Here is a 22931-nt window from a genome sequence, read left to right on the forward strand (position 1 = left end):
GACTTTTAGTTTATATTAGTGTCTTCTCTTGCTTCTTTTGGGTATGTCTGTTGGTTTCCAGTGATTCTCTTGGAGCCCACCTGGAGGCATGAAAGGGAGGCAGATAAAGGTTGAGATCCAAATGCCTCCGTTTGTGGACTATTTTGTAAGAGAGAGATCTGGTGGAGTGGGATGGGGGTGGATAAATGAAGCAATAGAAATTAAAAGTTTGGATTATCTGTGGGTTTGGCTTATTTCTTGATCACTCGGGAATTCAGAGAATTGAAAATAGGAGGACAGTGGGGGAAGACATAGTTCCAGAGAACACCCAACTGGAGAAATAATAAGAACTGGGACCCTGACCAAAAATTACCTGATGCATACATGTGTGTTGGGTGTAGAAGGTTTGCGTAGGTGATATCCTACACATTAGGTTAGCTTGAAGACACTTTGGCCTTTATTTCCCTTATGGGAGAATTTTTGAGGCCCTGTCTCCAACTCCCTTTGACCCATCAGCCCTTGGAGTGTGTTGTCTGAGTCAGAATTTATTGGTGGGTTCCCTTACTCTTTCTGGGCTCAGGAGGGTGGCTTTTCCTTGCACACATTCTCGTGGGCACTGCACTCCATGACTCCATGTGATGGATGTGGTGTGTGTCTGTGTTGCAGAAGCCCCACCTCCACCCCTTACCCTGGAAAGGCCCTTGTAAATACCCCAGCACCTTAAAAGTCCACCTCCCCATGCCTCTTCTTCCCCATGCACTGGGCCTCCGGGTTGGAAGAGGGACAAAAAGAAACCTGAGGAATGTAACATTTCCAAACAACAGAATCGTCAGACAGACACTGAGAGCCAGAGGAATTCTATTTTAATTGTTTGGGAAGGGTGATGGGAAAGGGTTCTGGGCGTGCCGCCCACGTTTCCAGCAGGGTGATGCAGACACATGTCAGCAAAGATGATTAGACAGCTTAGAGCCAGGTCCTGGTCTGAGATGGGAGTGCAGCTGCTCATGAAGGAGAGGTACAGACCCAGGAGGCACCATCCCGGTGCTGCCATGGCCCCAGGTGGGAAGGGTGGCTGCGTCCAGAAGCAGGGGTGAGTGGGTCCACTCTTGACCGACGAGGAAAGAGGGGTGCGACGCCGACCCCGGGTACTTCATGCTCTGTTTCCCTGGGGACTTGCCTCTGGTCGCAGGCCAGGAGCTTACTTCTGCTTGGACTTCTGGCACTGCTGAGGGGGTGGGCACTTCTGCTGGCACTTGGGTGGAGGCTGGCAAGGCTGTTTCGACTGCTGGGGTGGGGGGGCAGCACTGCTGGGGGTGGGGGGCAGCACTGCTGGGGTGGGGGGCAGCACTGCTGGGGTGGGGGAGCACACTGCTGTGGGGGAGCACACTGCTGTGGGGGAGCACACTGCTTTTGCTTCTGCTGAGACATTCTGGGCTGGACTTGCAGCTGGAGGAGAAAGACACAAAAGTGAGGAACATTGAGTCATAGAGAGATCCTGTCTCATTTACGTGCTTTTACTTTGACCTGACAGCTTCACAAATTCAAGGTGTGTGTGTGTGTGTGTTTGTGTGTGTGTGCACGTTTAAAATTGAGCTAAATATTCATAAGCCATATCTACTCCTTTTGAGATGCATAAACAAGGAAGGAAGGAAATGGAGAAAAAGTGGAAGAAGAGAAAGAAAAATGTAGAGGAAAAAAAAGGATAAGGAGGAAAGATGGAGAGAAAAACAGAGCAAACAGTTGTTAGGGTAGAAACTGTGGCTTCTGGAACAGAATTGCCTGGTCTCAGTCCTGCCCAAACCACTAAGAACTGTGTCACTTTAAGCAAGTTACTTACTTTTCCACAGTCAACATTCTTAGGTTTGCCATGAGCCATACAAGCATGCATTCACACATAGGTCTCTCTCTCTCTCTCTCTCTCTCTCTCTCTCTCTCTCTCACACACACACACACACACACACACACACACACACTACACACACAGGACCTTGCCCCAAATGAATACCAAAATCGTTTCAATTTAGGAAACAAATTTACAAAAGTTTAAAAAGCAGCATCTTTACCACAGTCCAAGGAAATGATTAGAACAGGGATCCAGAGGTCGATGAACGGACCTTTGAGTTTGACTCTGGATTGGAGTTGAGGAAAGCAAGCCACAGAGAGGGAGGCAGAGGTGCACAGCCACTCCGCACGGGAGAGGGGAACAGTGGTGTCCTGATTCCCAGAGCAGGGTCATCTGCCCCTGCTTCTCTGCTCTGGGATCTCCTGAGCCGACCTGCTTCCCTCCTCCCTAAACGCCACTCTCTTCTCTGAAAGGGCAACCTTGCCAGTGGCGCTCTGCGAGGCGGGTGCTCCCCTCTCCTTCTACCAACTCCCTCTCAGCGCTGCAGAGAATCAACGTACCCACCACGCAGCAGGCGCTCGGCTGGCTCCCTGTCCCTCTTGGAGAAGCCCCTCTCCTGTCTCAGCCCCGCCTCCCACACCCCCATCTGGACAATTCACAGGACCCAAATGGTAAGGGACAGACAGGTGTCCCAATGAAGGCTTTTCTTTCCAACCAACCACCCAGCGCTACGGTCGGGTCCGGCTCCCCATCAGGGGTTGGGACCCAGGTGAAGTGAGCCTGCTAAGAAGGTGCTTCCTCGCCACACTTACCTGAGCTGAGCAGCGACTGTGGCGTGGAGATGCCAGGGGTTTGGGGTGCTCCGAGACTGTCCGCCTTTTATACATCTCACATCCCTGCCCAAGGTCATGAGGTGGCCTAGGATTGGGGTGTCCTAATTAGTTCCTAATCACAATAGGATCCACGTGTCCTTCCTCAAATTTCAAGCTTTACTCACACCCACAGGGCCAGCAGCCTCCCTGGTGACATGGCGGGGCTCCCGGATGACAGCACCCTCGCCTTGCCCTGGCCCCACCTCCCCATCCTTGCATGAGGGCTGGCCGCCTTGGACGTCTAAACCCACTCGTGACTTTTGACTTAGAACCTTGGCATCTGGGATGGTCCGGAGCAAGCATTCAGGACAGTGCTGGGTGTGGGGGGTGTGAGAGCAGTTGTTCCGGGAAGTTCTGGGTGGAAGAGGGCAGAGGGTGGCCCGGGCCGGCTGTGCAGGTAACATTGTCTTAAGAGAAATGGCGAAGGAGGTGAATGGCTCTCGGGATCCCACTAAACTCAGCAAAGTTAAGACTTTGACTTAATATGGGCTCAGAGCTTCATTGAGCTTGCACGGCTGGGCAGATAAAGCTAAAACGAAGCTTTGGATTTTTTTCTTTTATATTTATTTTTATTTTTGCCATTAATGTCTTGGTTTTCACTGAAGAACTCCTTTTATTTTAATTTTTTTTGTATTTGTTCTTTTTAGCAATTACAGGGGTGCAGCCCTCTGTTCTGCTTGCTGTTGGGAAAACCATTAAGGCCCCATTAGGAAACCTGGGTGGCTACAGTAGACAGTACTTATCTCTCTATCTCTCTGCATATGTATAAGTCACTCAGACTTCAGGCTTCCCAGGGAAATGATTATCATAAGGTGGAGCGGGTAGGAGCTAAGGAGCATTGCTTTAGAATGAGCTCATGGAAGACTCCTTGGCTGGGTCCTGGATTCTGAGTTCCAAGGGCCCTAGTCCTCTTGCATCTTCCCCACTCTGTTAGCAATCCTGGGACAAGGAGGGTGCCACAGGGGACAGACTTGAATATTCCCCGATTCAAGGATGGACTCGTGCTATTGGGGATGTGCCTTTTACCAGTTGGGTGACTTTGGGCACTTAATGGTTTTGAGCTCTGCTTCCTCCCTTGTTAATGAGGATAATAGCACCATCCTGCATTTCGGTAATAAGGATTAAAACGAACAATTTAAAATATGTGCAAGTGTTGGGCACAAAATGAACATTCAACAGTTGTTGGGAGTACTGTGGAGCTGGGCTCTGGACACCAGGGCAAGACATGATCTTAGAAGTATGAACTAGGGAGTTGCAAAAACTTGAAGGCAGGAGAGGTACTTGCCACCCAGTGTCACAAGATCTTGGCTAGAAGAGTTAGGAGGAATGAATTCAAGAGATCCGCCATAAATCATGGTGACTGTACTTAATCACAGCATCAAGTTGCTAATGGAGTAGATCTTTAAGTCTTCTCACCATATGAAAATAAAAAGTATATATCAAAGGGAAAAATTAGAACAAGTTGAAAGACCTTAGCTGGATTTTATTTGCAATTCTAGAATCTGGCAATGCCTCAGAGAATAGGATAGTCTGAGTGTTCTGACCGGCTAGGCAGTTTGGTTTTAAAGACAGAAAAAGGACTGAGGAAAGCAGAAACAGAGAAAAAATAGGTTGGTCATTTCAAAGTTCCTTTTCTTGTAAAAGCTAAAGCAGAGGAGATGTCCTTATCATGCCAACTAAAATTGGCTTGCCTGGGAATTTATTCTCTCTCTCTCTCTCTCTCTCTCTCTGTCTCTCTCTCCTTATTTTTAGAAGGTCAAGTAAATGCTTCCGTTTCGACGTGCTGATGAGGAACTTCACCACAAGGAGACTCTGCCTCCTATAACTTTTATTTAACACATGTGAGACAATGCATGTTAAATGGCTTGATTAAGTCATCATACAATGGGTATACGTGTAAAAACACCATTTGTACAACACGAATTCTGCAGTTAAATGAAATAAACAAACAAAAATACATTAGGGCGGAAAAAAGACCTTGACAGAAATGGAAAGATGAAACACTTTTAATTCCAAATGTAGAATTTAGTTGTGGCTGCACTGAAAGCCTTAGCATTTCCTGAGATCGTGGGAAGTCACTTTTCAACCCTGGAAGACTCAGGCTGGAATACCAGTGTCTCTCCCTTAAATGTGGGACCTCAGGCTATGCTTGACCCAGGAACTCAAGAGAAACCAGAGGAATCCAGGTCTTCTCAGGAAGAGAGTCCCTCCAACCTGGCGTTACTCAGATGGAAGTACCCCTAACAGTCTTAGGAAGGGATCCGACTCAGCTCCTTATTACTCTGTTACAGAGAGGAGAGGCTCTAGGGGTAGTTGCACTGGGAGGGCCACTTGTTCATCCCTTATACCCCATGTCTGGCTGGGGACCCAAGGGGGCAAGGATGTCCAGGTCTTTGTGGTTTCCAAGGTAACGGAGCAGAGGGAGCCCATTAGGCAGGTCTTCCTGAGTTAACTGGGCCTGTGTCAGTGGGCAGGGGGAGTAAAACTGCCTTGGGTCCCCTTAGCTTCCCACTCCCAACTCCTGTGACATTTTTCAATCATCTCTCTTGGATTAGCCAAGTCAGTCAGGCCCAGTGTCTCTGGAGTGCTGCTTGCGTGGTGGGAGAAAGTGTGAACATCCACCTAGGTGTGAGGTTTGGGGTTGAATCCTGTCACAACCCAGAACAGGCTTTTGTGGTGGACTCAGCTACCTCCAGAACGTATGATGCACTATGGTTTCTGTTGGGAAAAGTATAAACGGCAGCCATACCCCAGAGAAAAAACCCCAACATGGCGCCTAAGGACCTCTTCTTCCTACCTTCTTCTTTTCTGCAGTGGCACGAAAAGTTCCCGCCCGTGTGAACTCTCCCGCCAGCGACAATTTCAAATCTCGCTGGCAGGGAATCTTAGCCCCAATGAGAACTAATTCCTGGGCTCCGGAGCTGATATCTGGAAGAACTTGCCAATAAACGGGTTGCCTGCCATTTATCTAAGCCCTACCATCTCCCCTTAGTTCTATATAAGCACACTGCTTTTTGCAATAAAATTGGAATTCTCCCGGCGAAGTGTCTTTGCGTGGGGAATTCTTTCAGTTTCTACCAACAGAAAACAGAGGATGAATGGGCAAGGACTTTAGAAGTCACAAAGAAGACCAAACGTGTATCTTAGGCTTTCAAATGGTATTGTCCACTCGTCTTCATTACCATCACTCATTCATCTTTGTAAGTCCTCTGTCTTTCGTACACACACGCACACACACTCACACACGCACACTCATACATTCACACCTGGCTCTTTCCCACATTCTGGCTCAAGTGTTTATGGGGGCACAAGGCTGACACTGAATGAAGTTGATGGAATTAAAGGTGGTATCTTCCACCAATTCCCCAAAGACACCTAGATTCCCTAGGTCCATGTGCCTGGCGATGACTCCCTGTGTCTGTGTACCTCCCACAGGGCTAAGATCCAATATGGCGTTTGACAACATTTTTCTTCCTTTGGGGTTTCCTTATTTCACTCTCGTGAACATGAACAGGGTGGAGTGAAGTCATGGGAAGAGAGGTGTGATCTGCAGGGAGAAGTGGGTGGAGGCTCTTACTTCCTGGAGTGTGTATGACTTGCCCATAGACAGGCTTGATTCCAGCTCTCAGCTCCCGCAGCACATCCAGCCTAAGAAGAGCCTGGGTCTAGCTGGGCAGAGGGGAAAGAGCTGAGCTTAGCAAGGGCCCAGTTAGTCCGCTAAGGTACAGGAAGCCGACCACGTGCCACATACTGCAGGGACCAGGAACTGTGGGACACACAGGCCTGCCCTCAAGGAGCTTATGAACGCAGGAGACAAGTCCAGCTCAACATGACAGCAGAGCTGTAGCTCAGGGGTAACGTCATGAGTCAGGACCGAGGAATGACCCGGAAGGAGGGTGTCCCGGAGCTCAGAGAAGAAGCCTTCCTGTGGGATGTGGCTGGCGTCAACACCAAAGCACCAGGAAGCCAGGAGACGCTCCTGTGCTGTGGGCTGTGGGCGCCTCAGGAGCAGAAACGCTGGCTTCAACCAAAGTCCAGGCTCCGAACTGGAGCTTGATTAACTTTTAATTAACTTTTGTGGAGAGAATGGGAGCATCCAAGAGAGGGGCTGAGACAGGCCCCGGAAGGTGGGAAGACGCTTTGTGTGTCGGGGGAAAGAGAGGCCAATGGGACAGTTGTGCATGATCGTGGTGATGACCGGTGGGCAGCGAACAAGGGACCAGACCTTGGAAAGCCTTCAACTCCAGACTAGCCAGGAGAGCTGAACTGCTGGGCGGGAGCCTGGGTCCTGGCTCTATAAGCAACGCAGAAGTGACTCTTTGTAATACAACAAATATTTTTAAAAACATATTGATTAGCATAGGGGGGTGGAAAGGCGTGGGTGTGTGTTACGAAGGGCCAGGGATGCTTCTAGCTCGGCCAATAACTACTGTGTCCTTTGGTGTAGTTGCTTCCCCTCTGAGACTCTGGGTTTCTCTTCTGTGAAACATGATCATCCCTAAAGGCTTTTCCAGGTGGATATGGAATGGCCCCCCACCCCCACCCCACAGGGACAAGACTGCAAGGGCTCTGGGCAGGGTGCACACTGAGGCAGGGTGACACTGGGTAAGGTGGAGTCAGGGAGTCAAGGGGACAAAGAAATGACAAGGTGGCAATAGAAGTGGGAAGGAAAGACACGTCTAAGGATGACCTTGGAGTAAGAATGCGCAGGATCAGAAAGTGTTCTGATGACAGGGGCCAGAGCCAGGTCCCTCCCAGCAACCAGACAACAAGTCCCAACTCTCGGACCAGGACTGTGACAACACTTGATGACATTCTCCACAAGTTGCAGAGACAAGGAAAAAAAAGTTCTCTCTTTAAGAGAGTTTGGTGTAAGGTTGGTGATTTTTATTTCACTGGAGGGTCTTTTGTTTTTTGGTCATTTATTTTTTGAGACTATTCTCTTTCCATCATTATTTCCAAATCACCTTTATTTTGTGGAATGATGATGATTTTAAACGCAAAACAAAAGGTTGGCCCTCTTCGCTGTTTGCATTTTTAAAAATTAGGTTTAATGAATTCTAAAAGCCAGGGAATTGCTTGTGTGGTCCATCAAGTCCTATCATCAGCAAACAGGGAAAAGGTGCATAAGATAAGGAGGTCACATCCGGTCAAATGCCAAGGAGGGGCTTGAACTCTGGGTGCCTAACCACAAACTAACCAAACTAAACCAACCAACAAATCAAGTGAGCAAACAAATGAGAATTTGACTGATGTTAAAATCTTGGCAGGAATTCCCCGCCCCCCACCTCAGAGCCAGGCCTTGCCAAGGCGGCAGGAGCAGACCTGTTGTGGGACCCCGCCCCCCCCATCTCTCAGGCTCTCCAGGACGTGCTGCAGAGATCTGCTTGCCCCTGCCCTTGGGAGACACGCTGTGGCCTGCACCATGACCTCACTGAGACAGAAGCTCATCTCCCGACTTTACCCAGCCTCTCGGATCAGCGGGCAGGAAGGCTTTTACACCACCTCTCTTCTTCCTGCTCCTTAGGTTCACCTCCAAGGCCCCCAGCTGGCTCCTCAGCCACCAGGGCTTTCCACATCTGCACCTGGTGGCTTCATCAGCAAGACAGGGGATTCCTGGGATACCCTGGTGCCCCAGGGGACTAAGGTTTAGCTGTGTTCTCTGAAATGTTAGGGTTGTGCAGGGACCTGCCTGGGCTCCCGCTCTCCGGTGGTGATCTCATTCACTCCGTGGCTCTAATTACCACCTTTATCCCGATGACTTGCATTTCTTCATCTCTAGGCCAGGCTTCTACCTTGTGGTTCAGATCCACGGTATAGCCAGAGGCTTCCTCGATCCCTCCATCAGGAGTGTAATGTGATGTTTTGATCATGAATGCATACAGTGTGCCCTGTGAGAATACATAAATTGTCAGAGAAAAAAATGCATTTAAAAAAATTCTACTTGGAAATATCAAGGCTCATCAGTCTCAACGTGTCCAGAATGGAACTCTGCCATCCCTCCCTCGCTGTCACTCCCCACATCAGGGAACTGCCTGCCACCCAATCGGGAGCCTAGCCAGCAGCGCTCTAACGACATCACCTCTAACTACATCCATTTACCAAGGTGCCCTGGTCTATCACCTAGAGAGGTGATGGGAGCCTGCCCTGGTCCAGCCCCCATCAGCTCTACCCTTTATGGGTGATGAGATCTTCTTACCTACCGCCCTGTTTGAAACCTCTCTCGCTGCAAACTGTCTTCTATACAGTGACGATATTAAAAGGCAACTAGTAGATTTCTTGTTTTTAGAGAGTAGATAGTGAAGTATTCAGGGACCAAGTGGCATCTTCTCTGTGGTTTATTCTCAAAGCTTTCAGGAAAAAAGAAAACAGAGTATAAGTCTGTATCTATCTCTATCATATAAGTTTATGTATATCCATATATAAATGTATGTACAGACTGAACTTGTCTCTAACTTATAGTGACTCAACTTGCAATTTTCTGCTTAATCATGGTGTGAGTACAATACGTATTCACTAAAAACTACACTTTGAACACCCACACAACCATTCTGCTTTTTACTTTCAGAACTGTATACAGTAAGTTACAGGAGATATTCAACACTGTTGTTATAAAATAGGCTTTATCTTAGATGATTTTGCCCAAATGTAGGCTAATGTGAGTGTTTTGAGCATGGGTAAGGTAGATAAGCCACCATGTTCAGCAGCTTCGGTGTATTAGAGGCATTTAGGACTTAATGATATTGTCAACTTATGATGCGTTTATTCAGATGTGACCCCCCTGTAAGTCAAGGGGCACCTGGGAGAGGAAGGAGGGGGAAGAGGGGAGAGATCACACACGCGAGATAGAGACAAGGGGGAATCTGGGCGAAATTATTTGTACTATTCTCCAAATTCTGTAAGTCTGAAATCATGGCAAAATAGAAATTTTAAATGTAAATGAGCCCGTGTCATTCTCCTTCATAGATTCTCTCAAAGTCCCCTCAGTTCCTCCTACCACAGGATGAAGTCTTCTCTTGGTGTGACGTGGCCCTCCGCCTCTCCGGCTTCGCCTCTCCCTGGTTCGGGCTTTCTGTCCCGTCAATGAGCACCTGGTTCAGTTCCTGGCGGACAGCCTGCTTTCCTCACTGTGACGATCCACTCATTCCTGTGCTGAGAGTCCCTGACAGCCCACCTGCCCCTCGCGGGCCGCTGGATGAGAAGTCGGAGGAATAATTCAAACACAGACAAGCTGCCAGATTCTCTGAGGTCTCTCCCCACTGGGTGGTTGTGGTGGGTCCCCCTTTTGCTAGGACTGTTTTCCCTTCCATGGAACACAGACACTCAGTTTTCTGAGGAACCCTCCAGGATTCTAAGTGCAAAGAACTTGAGGAGTGGGGTTGGTGAGCCCAAAGTCTCCCACTGTGTCTGCTGGCCCTTTGCTGGCCTATTTCTTGTCACTCAAGGTGCAGGGCAGTTGTCATCTGGTCAGAAGAGTGGTCATTTGGCACTGCTCCACTCCGATTCTCTTAGGAAAAAACATCTTGATGAGTCTCCTCCAAAAAGCGGGCAGTAATCCACCAGTCCCAGTGCACCAGGCACGCTTAAGCTGGAGGCCAAAGCCTCTCTGCGTGGATGCCTGTGTGTGCAGGGTGGGGCGCAGGGGCAGCAGGCACAGAGCCCCTGACCTCTTCCTCCGGCATCCCACCTGTCCCTCCAGTTTAGGGCTGCCGACAGTTATCCATCTGGAGAAGTACTTACGAGGTGTTCCCTTCCCAACCAAGAGGATGTTGCTGAGCTCCAAGGACAGGCGGGGGAAGGACACCCACTGCCCTGGAGAGAGTTATAGCCAGAGGGAAGTTTATCCTACAGGACCTGCAGGTCTCAGGATGTTCTGTAGAACATCTCTACATTCTCTGACCCGGGGAGAGAGCTCCAGCTCCACTTGTCCCACCTTTTGTTACATTTAAATCTGATAACAATTAAAAATAATGAGTGCTTATAAATCAACCCTCTCCTACAAATGAAGGGCTCTTTCTTGCATTTCTATGTTTTTCAGAACCACAGAAAGGGGCCATGCAGGAAAACTGGCCATAAACGAATGAAAACAGGTGAAGTTGTTCTCCCTAGTAAAGAATTGAGCAGTAGAGAAGAGAAAGGGAACTGCACACATTTACTAAGTGTCATCTAGTCCATTGGTAGGGTTTCTATGAGATTCTAGAAAATTCAGGAAGGGCATTTTTTTTAAGGAAGGCAATTTCTGCCTAAGTGTCTGTCTCTCTCTGTCTCTCTGCCTCTCTCTCTCTCTCTCTCTCTCTCTCTCTCTCTCTCTCTCCTTCTCCCTCTCCCTCTCTCTCTCCCCCTAGGGTGGTAAGAAATCTGATTTTAGGAAATTTTGTTTCAAGCATTAAGTGTAAATTCCCTAGGCATTCTTTTAATAACCTTGAGAAAAATTCTAACTGATTTTTTTCAGGCTTTTATTTTATTTTTTTAACGTGATACCTCTCTTAAACCAGGCTGGGTGCATTGCATGTCTCTGTAACCCCAGCTACTTGAGAGGCTGAGGCAGAATTGCAATTTTGAGCCCAGACTCAGCACTTAGCAAGACTCTGTCTCAAAATATACCCCTGAAAAGTTGAAAAGAGACTGGGGATATAGCTGAATGGTAAATGCCCCTGGGTTCGATTCCCAGTCTTACACATACACACACACACACACACACACACAGTAATTTTTTTAAAAGCTACAAAATTGCCAGTTGTGTGTCAGTTTCTAAAAAATTACATTGCAAATGAGATTTAGAGTTTTCCAAAGTTACCATGATATGTTTCAGCTATAGATAAATATGGAAATCTGTACATATATCAGTGTATCTATGTGAAATGCATCCTTACAACATTAAACCATAGGTTCACTTCTTGGTTTCTAAGAAACCTAAAGAGTCCTGCATTAAATAAGCAGTTTGAAATATAGTTCCATTTAGGCAGCAGAGACTCAGGCTTGCTCTCCCCAAGGCCTGAATCAAGGCAATCCCACCAAGAGAGGAGCACAAGTCTGGGTCTCAGGACCCTTAGGTCCCATTGCCCTTGATGCCTGGCTGCTGGTAATTTCCTCCTAGTCTCAGTGGTCAGGCTGGGGCTGAGTAGAAGCAGTGACACTTCCTTCCCTCTTCCTCCTCCTCCTTTTCCACGCACACCCTTCAGCTTGGACGATACTGGCAGGTGGGTGTATGGAACCCAGACTAGCAGGTATCATGTTTGCTTCCAGTAGAGACCAGACTGTATGTCTGGAATTCTGAGTCACGTCATGCTTCCGTGAGGTGGGTCTCTATATCCTGTGCCACATGCGCACGCTCTCTCTCTCTCTCGCTCTCTCTCACACACACACACACACACACACACACACACAATGTCTCTCAGTCTGTCCCACTATTATGCAAGGAGTCATCTTTGGGTGCAGGCACTGGGGAAATAATAAAACGTGACCCAGACGTTTGTTGAGTAAGTGCCATGTATCTAAGACACAGAGCCGTGTAGACGCCCTTCTTCAAGTTGCTAGTGTCTTTTGGATAAAATGAGAGTGAACAAAGAAGAGTGGGCTCAACTGTTTTGTAAATATAGAATTCTAGGTCTTGATATTGAAAATGAGGTCATATGAAGAGAAGTAAGATTCCCCGAGGAAAGGACAAGATCTTAAGAACCTGCTCAAGACAAACAGTGCTGTGGCAGGTCAGGGTGAGTGGACGGGCTGGTGGGGACTACACCTGTGAGTTGTTCTGTCCTTTCCTCTCACTGCTGAGCTCCGTGGGGCAGGGAAATGGGATTCGACAGTAGCGCTGACCCAGGATCTCATGAGGTCAACAAGAAGACCCCCTTAGCCATGGAGGGAGTGGGAGGAGTAGTTCAGACTGGCTCAGGCTGGGGAGGAGGCCAGGGAAGGCTCTTAGTAGAGCTCCTCAGAGAGAGAGAATAGCCCAAGCCCAGAGGTATGGTGTCAAAAGAGGGTAGAAACTCTGCCTGGCAAGGAGGTCAAAGAGAACTTGGGAAGCAGATTAGTGCTCTTGGAAATGAAGCTGGGACATCCCCAGAGGGAGTGGTGGAGGTTTGGTGAGAAGTCAATTATCCCCATTTTAAATATTTAATAATATTTAAGTATTTTCAGATATTTTGAGTTTCCTATAGATTAGAAAATAAAAATGGCTCTTGAACTATAAAATTCAAATGGCATCTTCTCCATGAATCCTTTCTCCTCTGCAAAACGGTTTCTGCCGCAAAAGACACCTGCCCTCACTTCCATAGCCTCTCCTCGATCTGCTAGGGATGTCGGATGCTCTTGAGACATTTAGGTGTCAGGTCTGTTAACCCCTGGTCTGTTAACCCCTTGAGGACAGAACCACAAATGTCCTCCCAAGACCAGCACAGAGACAGCTCCTACCAGACCCCAGAAAATGTTCCAGGAACTAAAGGAATGGATGAGACCAATGGCTAAAGGAAGTTTTACTTTTGGAAAAGTGAAATATCTGTCTTAATAAAGTAACCAAATGCAATTTTCCAGAATTGCCTACGGACAAGCTCAAACTGTAGAACTAAACACAATAAATACGTGTTGAATGGTCCAAATAGGAGGTTATAGGAGTAACCTATGGGTTGAAGGAGACAGTCACATAGGCACTGGCTTCTTCATTCCAACACACATGCATGTTTGCACACGCACACACACACACACACACACACTCCAATCCACCACAAGCACGTGTATAGGCTTATGGTATGAGTATTTGTTTTTCTGTTTTTATAGCTGCTCTATGACTGTTTTTCATTAAGGAAGTGTATAAGTAGGATGGTATCCGCATGACTCAGACCCGGATCTGCTCCTCTGGGCTCCTCCTTTCGCTGTGTGGCTAGTTGGGAACTGGTCCTCAGAGCCCATGGGTGTGTGCAGGGGTGTGTTCTTGGATGCCTATTAAATAATGGGCCTATTTGCATGGTATGTTCACTTCAGAATAGTATGGGAACGGAGGAATCAGGTGTACCTCCAAAACATGTTCACTCAACATTTAGTGAGCACCTTTTCCATTCCAGGCACTGAATTAGGTTTTGGGGATATAGAAGTAAATAAGACCTTCCCCACCCCATAAAATTCAGAATCTAAAGCAGGTATCAGACTGAACGGTTCATTTCAGTAATACTTAAAAAAATTCTTTGGTATAGTGTTATTTAGAAATTATTGGAGCAGGTGTGTGTGGGTTGGGGAAGAGGGGGTCAACCAGCCAGATGGCATTGGCAAAAGCTTCCCAGAGGAGTTAGCGCCTGCTCAGCATCGTCTCTCCAACAAGCTCACCGTGTGGCAAGGACGCCCTCTCTTTCCTTCTGAATATCTCCTGATTTGAGAGATTATTTCATCCACCTCTGAGGTCAGAAAAGGCTTCTATTCCACCCTTTGCCCTCCATACCTGCCTAACTCTGGAAACCATTATATCACTCCAACATTCTAACAAAGGTGTAAGAGAGGCTAAGAATGGACCTCTGTGGGGAGGGTGCCAAAATTGGTGCAAGGCACTGGCCAGTTTCTTGGGTCATGAGCTGCAGGCCAGGAGCAGGGCTTCTTGCCATATCCCAAAGCCAGTCAGGTGGGGAAAGTGAGGGCTACCATCACCAGCCCTGTGTGGATCCCTTGGAGCAGAGTTGGTGAGTCTGTTGTTCTCAGCAACAAGTACTCATCTGCAACCCACCAAGCCCCGGACCATTTTCCTTTTCTTTATTGTGGTAAGAACATTTAACATGAGCTCTGGCCTCTTAACACACCTTGAGCACACAATACACTATTGTTAACGTGGCGGGGTGTTGTACAGCAGTCTTAGAACGTATTCATCTTGCGTAACTGAAACCTACACCTGCTGATCCACAGCCTCCTAGTCCCTTCACCCCAACGCCTGGCAACTCTCATCACACTCCCCATTTCTATTGATTTTGTAAGTTTGATTATTTTCGTTACCTCGTAGAAGTGGTATCATGCCATATTTGACTTCTGTGATTGGCTTAGATCACATAGCATAATGTCCTCAAAGTTCTCCTATGTGGTATGGTCAGAATTGCCTTCTCTTAAAGACTAAATAATATTCCACCCTAAGTGTATATAGCACATTTTCTTTATTCCTCTGTTGATGGACATTTAGGGTTGTTTCGATATTTTAGCTGTTGTGAGCAATGCTGCCACAAACATGGGAGAAATCACTTCGAGATCCAGATTTTATTCCTTTTGGCTCTATACTCAGACATGGGATTTCTGCATCGCACAGCAGTTCTCTTGAATTTTTTGGAGGATCCTCCATACTTTTTTTCACTTTGGCAGAATCTTGCACATTTTCACCAATTACAAGGGTTTCAAGCTTTCACACATTCTTTACAGCTGTGAAGTGATTTCTCAATGTGGTTTTGATTTGGATTCCCCTAATTCTTGTGACGTTGAGTTTCTTTGCAAACACCCATCGGCCATTTGTATGGTCTCTCTGGAGAAATGTCTAGTCAAGTCCTCTGCTCATTTTTAATCAGATCATCGTCATCGTAATTTTGCTATCGACTTGTAAGAATTCTTCACCTATTTTGGATGCTTGCCTATTATCAGGTATGATTCACCAATAATTTTTCTCATTCTGAAGGTTGTCTGTTCTCTGTCAATTGCTTCCTTTTCCATGCAGAAGTTTTTTTAGTTCAATGAAATAAAGACACAAATAAATGGAAATGAATTCATGTTCGTGTGCTGTAAGATTTAATATTATTAAAATGTCCATAATACCCAAAGAAATCTATAGAATTAACGCAATACCTACCAAAATCTCAAGGCATGCCTTACAGAAATAGAAATGTTGTCTTAAAAAATCATAAAGGGGCTGGGGTTGTGGCTCAGTGGTGGAGTGCTTGCCTGGCATGTGTGAGGTGCTGGTTTCAATTCTCAGCACCACATAAATATTTTTTAAAAAGGTTCATTGACAACTAAAACAAATATTTTTTACAAATATGGAACTGGGTGCAATGGTGCATGCCTGTAATCCCAGCAGCTTGGGAGACTGAGACAGGAGGATTGTGAGTTCGAAGCCAGCCTCAGCAACTGTAAGGCACTAAGCAACTCAGTGAGACTCTGTCTCTAAATAAAATGCAAAATAGGACTGGGATGTGGCTCAGTGGTGGAGTATCCCTGAGTTCAATCCTCAATACCCTTACAAAAAGATCATATGGAATTACATAAGACCCCAAATAGCCAAAGTAATCCTGAGAAAGAACAAAGCTGGAGATATCATGCTTCCTTGTTTCAAAAACATTATAAAGTTAAAGTAATTATAAATGTGATACTGATATAAAAACCAGACATGTACACCATTGGAACAAGTAGAAAGCCCAGAAATAAACTCAGACTTACATGATCCACTGATCTTTGACAAGGTCTTGAGAATACATATTGAGGGAAGGACAATCTCTTCAATAAATTGTGCTGGGGAGACTGGGTATCTACTTGCAAAAGAACAAAACTGGACTCTTATTTTACACTGAACACAAAAGTCAACTAAAGCTGGATAGAAGATTTAAATGTAAGACCTGAGAGTGTGAAACTCCTAGAAGAAAATATAAGGGAAAAACTTGCCTAGGTGATTTTGAGGATGTGACACCCAAAGAATAAGCAACAAAAGTAAAAATAGGCCACTTACTGATATAAATCCCCAAGATCCAAAATCAGCATGCTGGACTGATAGGACCACAGCAATGAGTCTAGCTGCATGATTCACAATAGTCAAGCTATGGACCAATCAGGGTGCCTTTCAATAGATAAATGGATAAAGAAGATGTGGTGCATATACACAGTGGAGTATTGCTCAGCCATAAAGAAGAATGACATTATGGCATTTGCTAGGAAATGGATGGAACTGGAGACTCTCATGCTAGAAAGTGAAATAAGCCAGACTCAAAGTCAGAGGTCACATCTTCTCTGACATGCAGAAGCTAGTCCAAAATAAGGGGGGAAAGAGAGAGAAAAAGGGAAAAGGGGGAATTCCATCAACATAGAATAAAGATCAGTGGACTGTAGGAATGGGACTGGCAGGGATGGGATTAGGGAAAACTGCAGGATGCATCGGAGCTGAATCCCTTATGTACAAATAAGAATAGGCCACAGTGAATCCCACCATCATGCATGTCCAAAAGACACGAAGTGAAAATGAAATAAACTAAACACTGGAAGTGAATAGCAGAAAGATGAGTAGAGTGGAGGGAAGGGAACAGGGGGCGGGGGGGAAGGCGGGGAAAGGGGAAGTCCTGGGACTGGACTAGAGCAGATTATCATCCTGTTTATAATCATGTCCCAATAAATCCTAATGTGATGTATAACTAAAAGAACCAATAAAATAATGTCTATTAAAAAAAAAAACACACGCATACCTAGGCACAGAGGACACGAGACATGCGAGGAAGGTCTGTGTGGTCTCTTCTCCCTCAAAGCTTACATCCTGCGGAGAAGGTGGCTGAGAAACACACACACCATCGGGAACAAACCGGTGATGTAACTGAGGTGAGCGATGGGAAGACACTACCACAGGGCAACGTGTAGCCAGGGAGAAGGCCCCTCCGAGGCAGAGGCAGGAAGCCGATCCTGAGTCGGGGACATCCCGCACAGGCCTGTGGACAGAGGCAGGGCACCAGCCCAGGAGAAGGGCTGGTCTTAACGTGTTCAGAGCATTGACTACTGAGGCATGGTGACAAGCAGAAGGCAAGCTCAGAAAGCCAGGCAGGACGGGACCAATTCCGTGGTGTCTGGGGCCCATGGGGGCATCTTGAGTGGGAAGTGACTCCATCTGGGCTTTGCATGAGAAAGGTCACTGTGATGGCTCTTAGAAGTTGGGTCGAGTGGTGAAAGCCTGTAGTCCCAGCGGCTGGGAGGCTGAGGCAGGAGGATGGCAAGTTTGAGGCCCTAAGCAACTCAGTAAGACCGGATTTAAAATAAAAATAAATAAATAAATAAATAGGGCTGGGGATGTAGCTCTGTGGTAAACCATCCCAGGGTTAAGTTCTCAGTAACATAAAAAAAAATGGGGTTATCAAATGCCTTTTCTACATCTATTGAGATAATCATAAGATTTCTGTTTTTTATTCTGTTGATCTCTTAGATCATGTTTATTGATTAGTAAATATTGAATCATCCTTGCATCCTTGGGAAGACAGCAGAGGCTCCTGTCTTCTCCATCTTGGGTCTTTATCAGATCTTGAGGGGAGTGGGATTTTTATTCTAAGTTTAGCTAAGAAAACAACTTTTTTTTTTTTAAAGAGAGTGAATTTTTTAATAGTTATTTTTTAGTTTTCGGTGGACACGACATCTTCATTTTATTTTTATGTGGTGCTGAGGATCGAACCCAGCACCCCGCACATGCCAGGTGAGCGCATTACCACTTGAGGCACATCCCCAGCTCACAACTTGTTTTTGTAAAGTAGCATCGATCTACTCACTGCCCGATGTCAAATGCAGTTTGTTCTATATCACGGCATTTCTAGAAAAGCAGAAAAGTGGCTCAACCTAAAAAGCACATTTGTTTTTGATTTGGTCTGTCCGAGTGATTCAGCCTTGTCTGACCACATGTTTCCAAGTAAGACCTGACGGAGAGGGACACAGCAGCCGGATGGCTTCCTGATGGAGGACTCTCCTCCCAGTACCCTTCTTCCTGGAAGGGTCCTTGCCCCAGACTTGTCCTACTGAACTTCCCAACTTGACCTTCACCTGTCCTCTGGCAGCTGTCCCCGAGTTCCTGCCTGTGCTGGGCTTCCCTGCTGTCCCGGGAGAGGTCAACATGGCTGAAACCGCACCTCTCATTCCTTTCTCGTTCTCTCTGCCCACTGCATGGGGCGTCCAGGGGAGCATCGGGTCCATGTGGCTTGAAGCCCGTCAGCATGTCCTCTCTACCTGTCCCGGCTTCCACACTCCAGCTGAGTGAAGCCACCTGTTCTAGTCACACCCACAGGGCACACCTGCCTTTGCTCAGGTGGTTCTCTGGGTCCCTGCATGTCCCCAGGGCGTCCCTCCCCTAGTGGTCATTCTTCAAAGCTCCCCCCTCACACACCACCCCCTTGGGGAAGATCCTGGGTCAGAACAATGACGGCTCTGTGGGATTTCCCATCTCGACCTCAAGGCATGCATATGAGTGTGGTCCTGGATTCAGACATCCTGGGTTTAAATCTCAGTGGCTAGCTGAGTGACCTTGAGCAAGTGACTTGTCCTCTCTGAACCTCGGTGTCCTTGGGGTGCATCACACTGTTGGTGTGGGAAAGATGGGGTGATGTGTGTAAAATCTGTCACAGGTGACTAACCTGCAGCCAATGCTCCATAATGGTTGTGGCTATTTTTAGTAGTGTCATTGTGCCTTTGTCTCATACCCCTTCTCTCCTGTCTTTGGAGGCTTCTCACAAAACCTAGGTCCCCACGCTTCGCGGTTTGGAGGCTTCTCTAGGTGGAGCCAGTCTATTTCAATCCTGCAGTTCTGCCTGTGGGCGCTAGGGGGAGCAAGAGCCAGAGACGCACTGGAGGGCTGGCGGGATCTAGGACGCTCTTCCTCTTGCCAACTTTCCCAGGGTGGGCCACAGGTCGGACCCTCTTGTTCAAGCTGTGCTCTCATTCCTTTGTGTTAGCCAAATCCTCAAAGCACATCAACTTTTTATGTCAATTATCGTAGATCTCTTGAGAAGGCGTCCTCACCTCCCAACAGTTTGCTTTGTTGGCTCAGCCCATCAAAATCAGCTCGGGTTTCCTAGAACATATTGTGCACCCTTTGCTCTTTCGTATTTATAGTATTAAACGTGTTTAAGAACTCAAAATACCTCAAGGCTACCCCACGACACGCAGCCTGTAGCACTGTGGGTCTTGCTCACTTCTGGTGCTATGGTGTTTGGGGCAGGCAGTGGGTTTAGGGTGTGACACAGCATGGTGGCCTTGGGGCTCCAGGTGTGAGATAGGAGCCTGGGGCTGGTGTCTCCATGATAGTCCCACCCAGAGCTGGGCAGGAGCCCACAGTTCCTGACAACTGACTGGTGATTGTTGTCATGGGCCTGCCCTGCAGTTTGTTCTACATCAGGGCATTTCTAGAAAAGCCGCTCAACCTAAAAAGCACATTTGTTTTTGATTTGGTCTGAGCACATTCAACTTTGTCAGACCACGTGTTTTAGCTTCCTGGTGCCAGAAGAGAGGCTTAGGGGACAGACTACTCCCTCTAGGTTCTCTTCCCCATTCTTGCGGAACAACAGAGCAGCTATGGATTTGTGATAAACCTGCGTTTGGATTACCTTCTAGTGCTGATATAGTGACAACCAACCAACCAAAGAGCAGGCTGGCTACAAACCAGAACGTGAGGTGTCGTGTGGTGCTGGAGTAGAGACAGTAACTACAGGCTGAGAGAACACGAGTAGACTGCTTCAAATTTCTGGAAATATAGCATGAGATTATAAAGTTTGAACTAAATACCTAATCTTTCAGTGTAAAGATGAGATCACATGCCATCAAGTACCAAGAACTTTCAAGAAAACATGACCTTACCTAATGGTCCAAATAAGGTATCAGCATTGGCCAGATGGTAACCAGTATGGTTGTCATCTTGTAGAGAGAAAGTAAAACAGGAGTCATAAGAAAAGCCAAAGCCAGGCATGGGGGCGCACACCTGTAATCCCAGCGACTCCGGAGGCTGAGCGGGGAGGATCTCAAGTTCCAGGCCAGTCTCAGCAACTTAGTGAGTCCCCTTTTTTTAAAATAAAATATAGACAGGGCTGAGGACGTAGCTCAGCAGAAGAGCATTTGGATAGGCACTTGATGTCTTTTGGTAGAATCTGTGGAGTTTTTATAAATAAGAGCACGTCATCTGTAGATAGTGACAATTTGTCTTTTTCCTCCTTTAATTTAAATGCTCTTTATTTCTTTCTCTTGCCTGATTGCTCTAGCTAGGACTTCCAGTCTAGGTTGAATAAAGGCAGTGAAATTGTGCATCTCTGTCACGTTCCAGATCTTAGAAAACTTTCAGCTTGCCTCTGTTCAGTATAACATTAACTGTTGGCTTATTATATATGGGCTTTATTATGCTGGGATGTGATCCTTCAATGCTTTTTTAAGAGTATTTATCATGAGTAATGTTGAATTTTATCAAATGCCTTTTCTACATCTATTGAGACAATCATATGGTTTCTGTTTTTATTCTGTTGATCTCTTATCTCATGTTTATTGATTAGTATATATTGAAACATCCTTGCATCCTTGGGATGAATGAATACCAACTGATTGTGGAGAATAACGTTTTATGTGCTTTTGAATGCAGTATTTTGTTGAGCATTTTTGCATCCATGTTCATCGAGGATTTCCCTCCCTCCCTCCCTCCCTCCCTCCTTCCTTCTCTCCTTCCTCCCTTCCTCCCTTCCTTCCTTCCTTCCTTCCTTCCTTTTTTCCTGGTACAGCTAAGGCCAAGTAGTAATGAAGATTTTTATTTTTCCCTGAGTTGCATGAAGGCTACAAGTTGGAGGAGCAAGCCCTGGGAGTGAACGCTTTAATTTATCTACCTCATTTGTTTTTTATTTCTGTAGCCATTATCCCTATTTTCCTATTTTATGACTTCTGAAGTATTCCTAGGCCCAGGCTTAGACCAAGACATGGCACATTGGTGGGAACAGCTAGATATTCCTGATGTCTTTGTGATTCTTTTTATTTTTTAACTCTTTTGTACATGTAATGCTATAGAGAAAATGATGAGACTTTGGGGCTAAGAATTCCTTCCCGCTGTGTGGAAGGCCCTTACTGGATTAAGGCTGTGACCCAAAGTTTTGTCTCTTAGTTATTGCACCTGACTTTAGGATGAATAAAAAGGAGTTTTTGGCAAGTTGTACCCTTCCTCCTGGAACTGTGCGTGAGTACATAGTGTCTGTTTGTGCTGTGATGTGGATGTTGCTATGGAGAACACACGGGTGGCTCTCACTGTTGAACTAACAACACCTCAAGAATGTGTGATCTGTGGAGAAACTGCTGTAGGACCTGCTGATGCTGACCGTGTGTTGGAAAATAAACTTTGAATGCTCTCTCCCACAAAAGAGTTGGTGGTTCCTCCAGGAACACCACACACCAACCGGAACTCCCACCACCAGAACTTCACCAACCAACGCGAACTCTTCAGGAGTCCCCGCGAGAGCTCAACCGGAACTCAACGGGAACTCCGAGAGAACTCAAAAGTCATCATCTTAATGGCTCGCTGGCGTCACCTCTCAACCACTCCTTTCTGGCAAAAATGCCATGCGTCATCCCAACTCGGCTGTGGCCCTCAACAACCCCATGCGTCCCTTTCTCCAATCACCCCCAGGAGAAAACAGTGGAGTCCCACGTCCTGGGTTGAAATTCTTGTCACTGATGGGCAGATATTCATAAACAAATGTATGCACACAAGGAATTTGCATAAGTGCAAATACTTGGTTGTGGATAGATAATTTAATATAAAAATTAAAGCACAAAATATGAACTTGGTTAATAGTCATTAGAACATATCAATGAGATAAAATAGTTATGTTTTAAGTTTTATAAAAACCTGTTTTCCTTGGTTTCGTCTGTGATCCTGTTTCTGCAGGGGGCGCTGTGCCGCTCTGCCCTGTCTCCGTTTCAGCCTGCCCTGTGGCTCACCTCACCCTCCCTTCCCCTTGCTCAGCCTCCCTCCCTCACGTATTCATCATGTTCCAACACACTGTGTCACTTACTTGCTCAGTTCTACCNTCTCTCTCTCTCTCTCTCTCTCTCTCTCTCTCTCTCTCTCTCTCGTCTTTTGGTATGCCCTTGTCTAGTTTGGGTTTTAAGGTAGTGAGAGCTGCATAGAATGTGTTTAGAAGAAAGAATTCCATTACCTTCAGTTTGATGGCATAATTGAGGAAGAATTGGTATCAATGTTTAAGTCTTTGCTAGAACTCCCCAGGGAAGCCACCTGGTCCTGAACTTTTCTGTGATGGGAGAATTTTTATTACCAATTCAATGTGTTACTCATCATCGGTCTGTTTAGATTTTCTATTTCTTTCTGATTCCGTCGTAGCAAGGTGTATGTGTCCGGAAATTTATCCATTTTTTTTTTAGGCTACCTAATTTATTTTTGCCTCACTGCTCAAAATAATATCTCATGATGCTTTTATTTCTCTGGTGTCAGTTGTAATGTCTCCCTTTCACCTTTGATTCTATTTATTTGAGTCTTCTCTCTATTTTTCCTAGTCCAACTA

General features: G+C 46.4%; 1 protein-coding gene and 1 long non-coding RNA gene across 2 annotated transcripts; one reads left to right on the top strand and one right to left on the bottom strand.

Annotated features, from left to right (window-relative positions):
* Nucleotides 1-947: 947 nt before the first annotated feature.
* On the top strand, nt 948-5553 carry LOC125620271. The gene is made up of 3 exons (XR_007351886.1): nt 948-1069; nt 2296-2493; nt 5509-5553. It is a non-coding gene; the product is annotated as an uncharacterized LOC125620271 (long non-coding RNA).
* Nucleotides 982-2760, bottom strand: LOC125620270 (cell division protein ZipA-like). Its single transcript, XM_048814830.1, has 2 exons — nt 2635-2760; nt 982-1425 (listed from the first exon to the last, which is right to left on the bottom strand). Exons 1-2 carry the CDS (start codon nt 2707-2709, stop codon nt 982-984), a joined length of 519 nt encoding a protein of 172 aa, XP_048670787.1. The 5' UTR covers nt 2710-2760.
* Nucleotides 5554-22931: the final 17378 nt, after the last annotated feature.

Source organism: Marmota marmota, unplaced genomic scaffold (assembly GCF_001458135.2).
Source record: "Marmota marmota marmota unplaced genomic scaffold, marMar, whole genome shotgun sequence".
Classification (NCBI taxonomy): domain Eukaryota; kingdom Metazoa; phylum Chordata; class Mammalia; order Rodentia; family Sciuridae; genus Marmota; species Marmota marmota.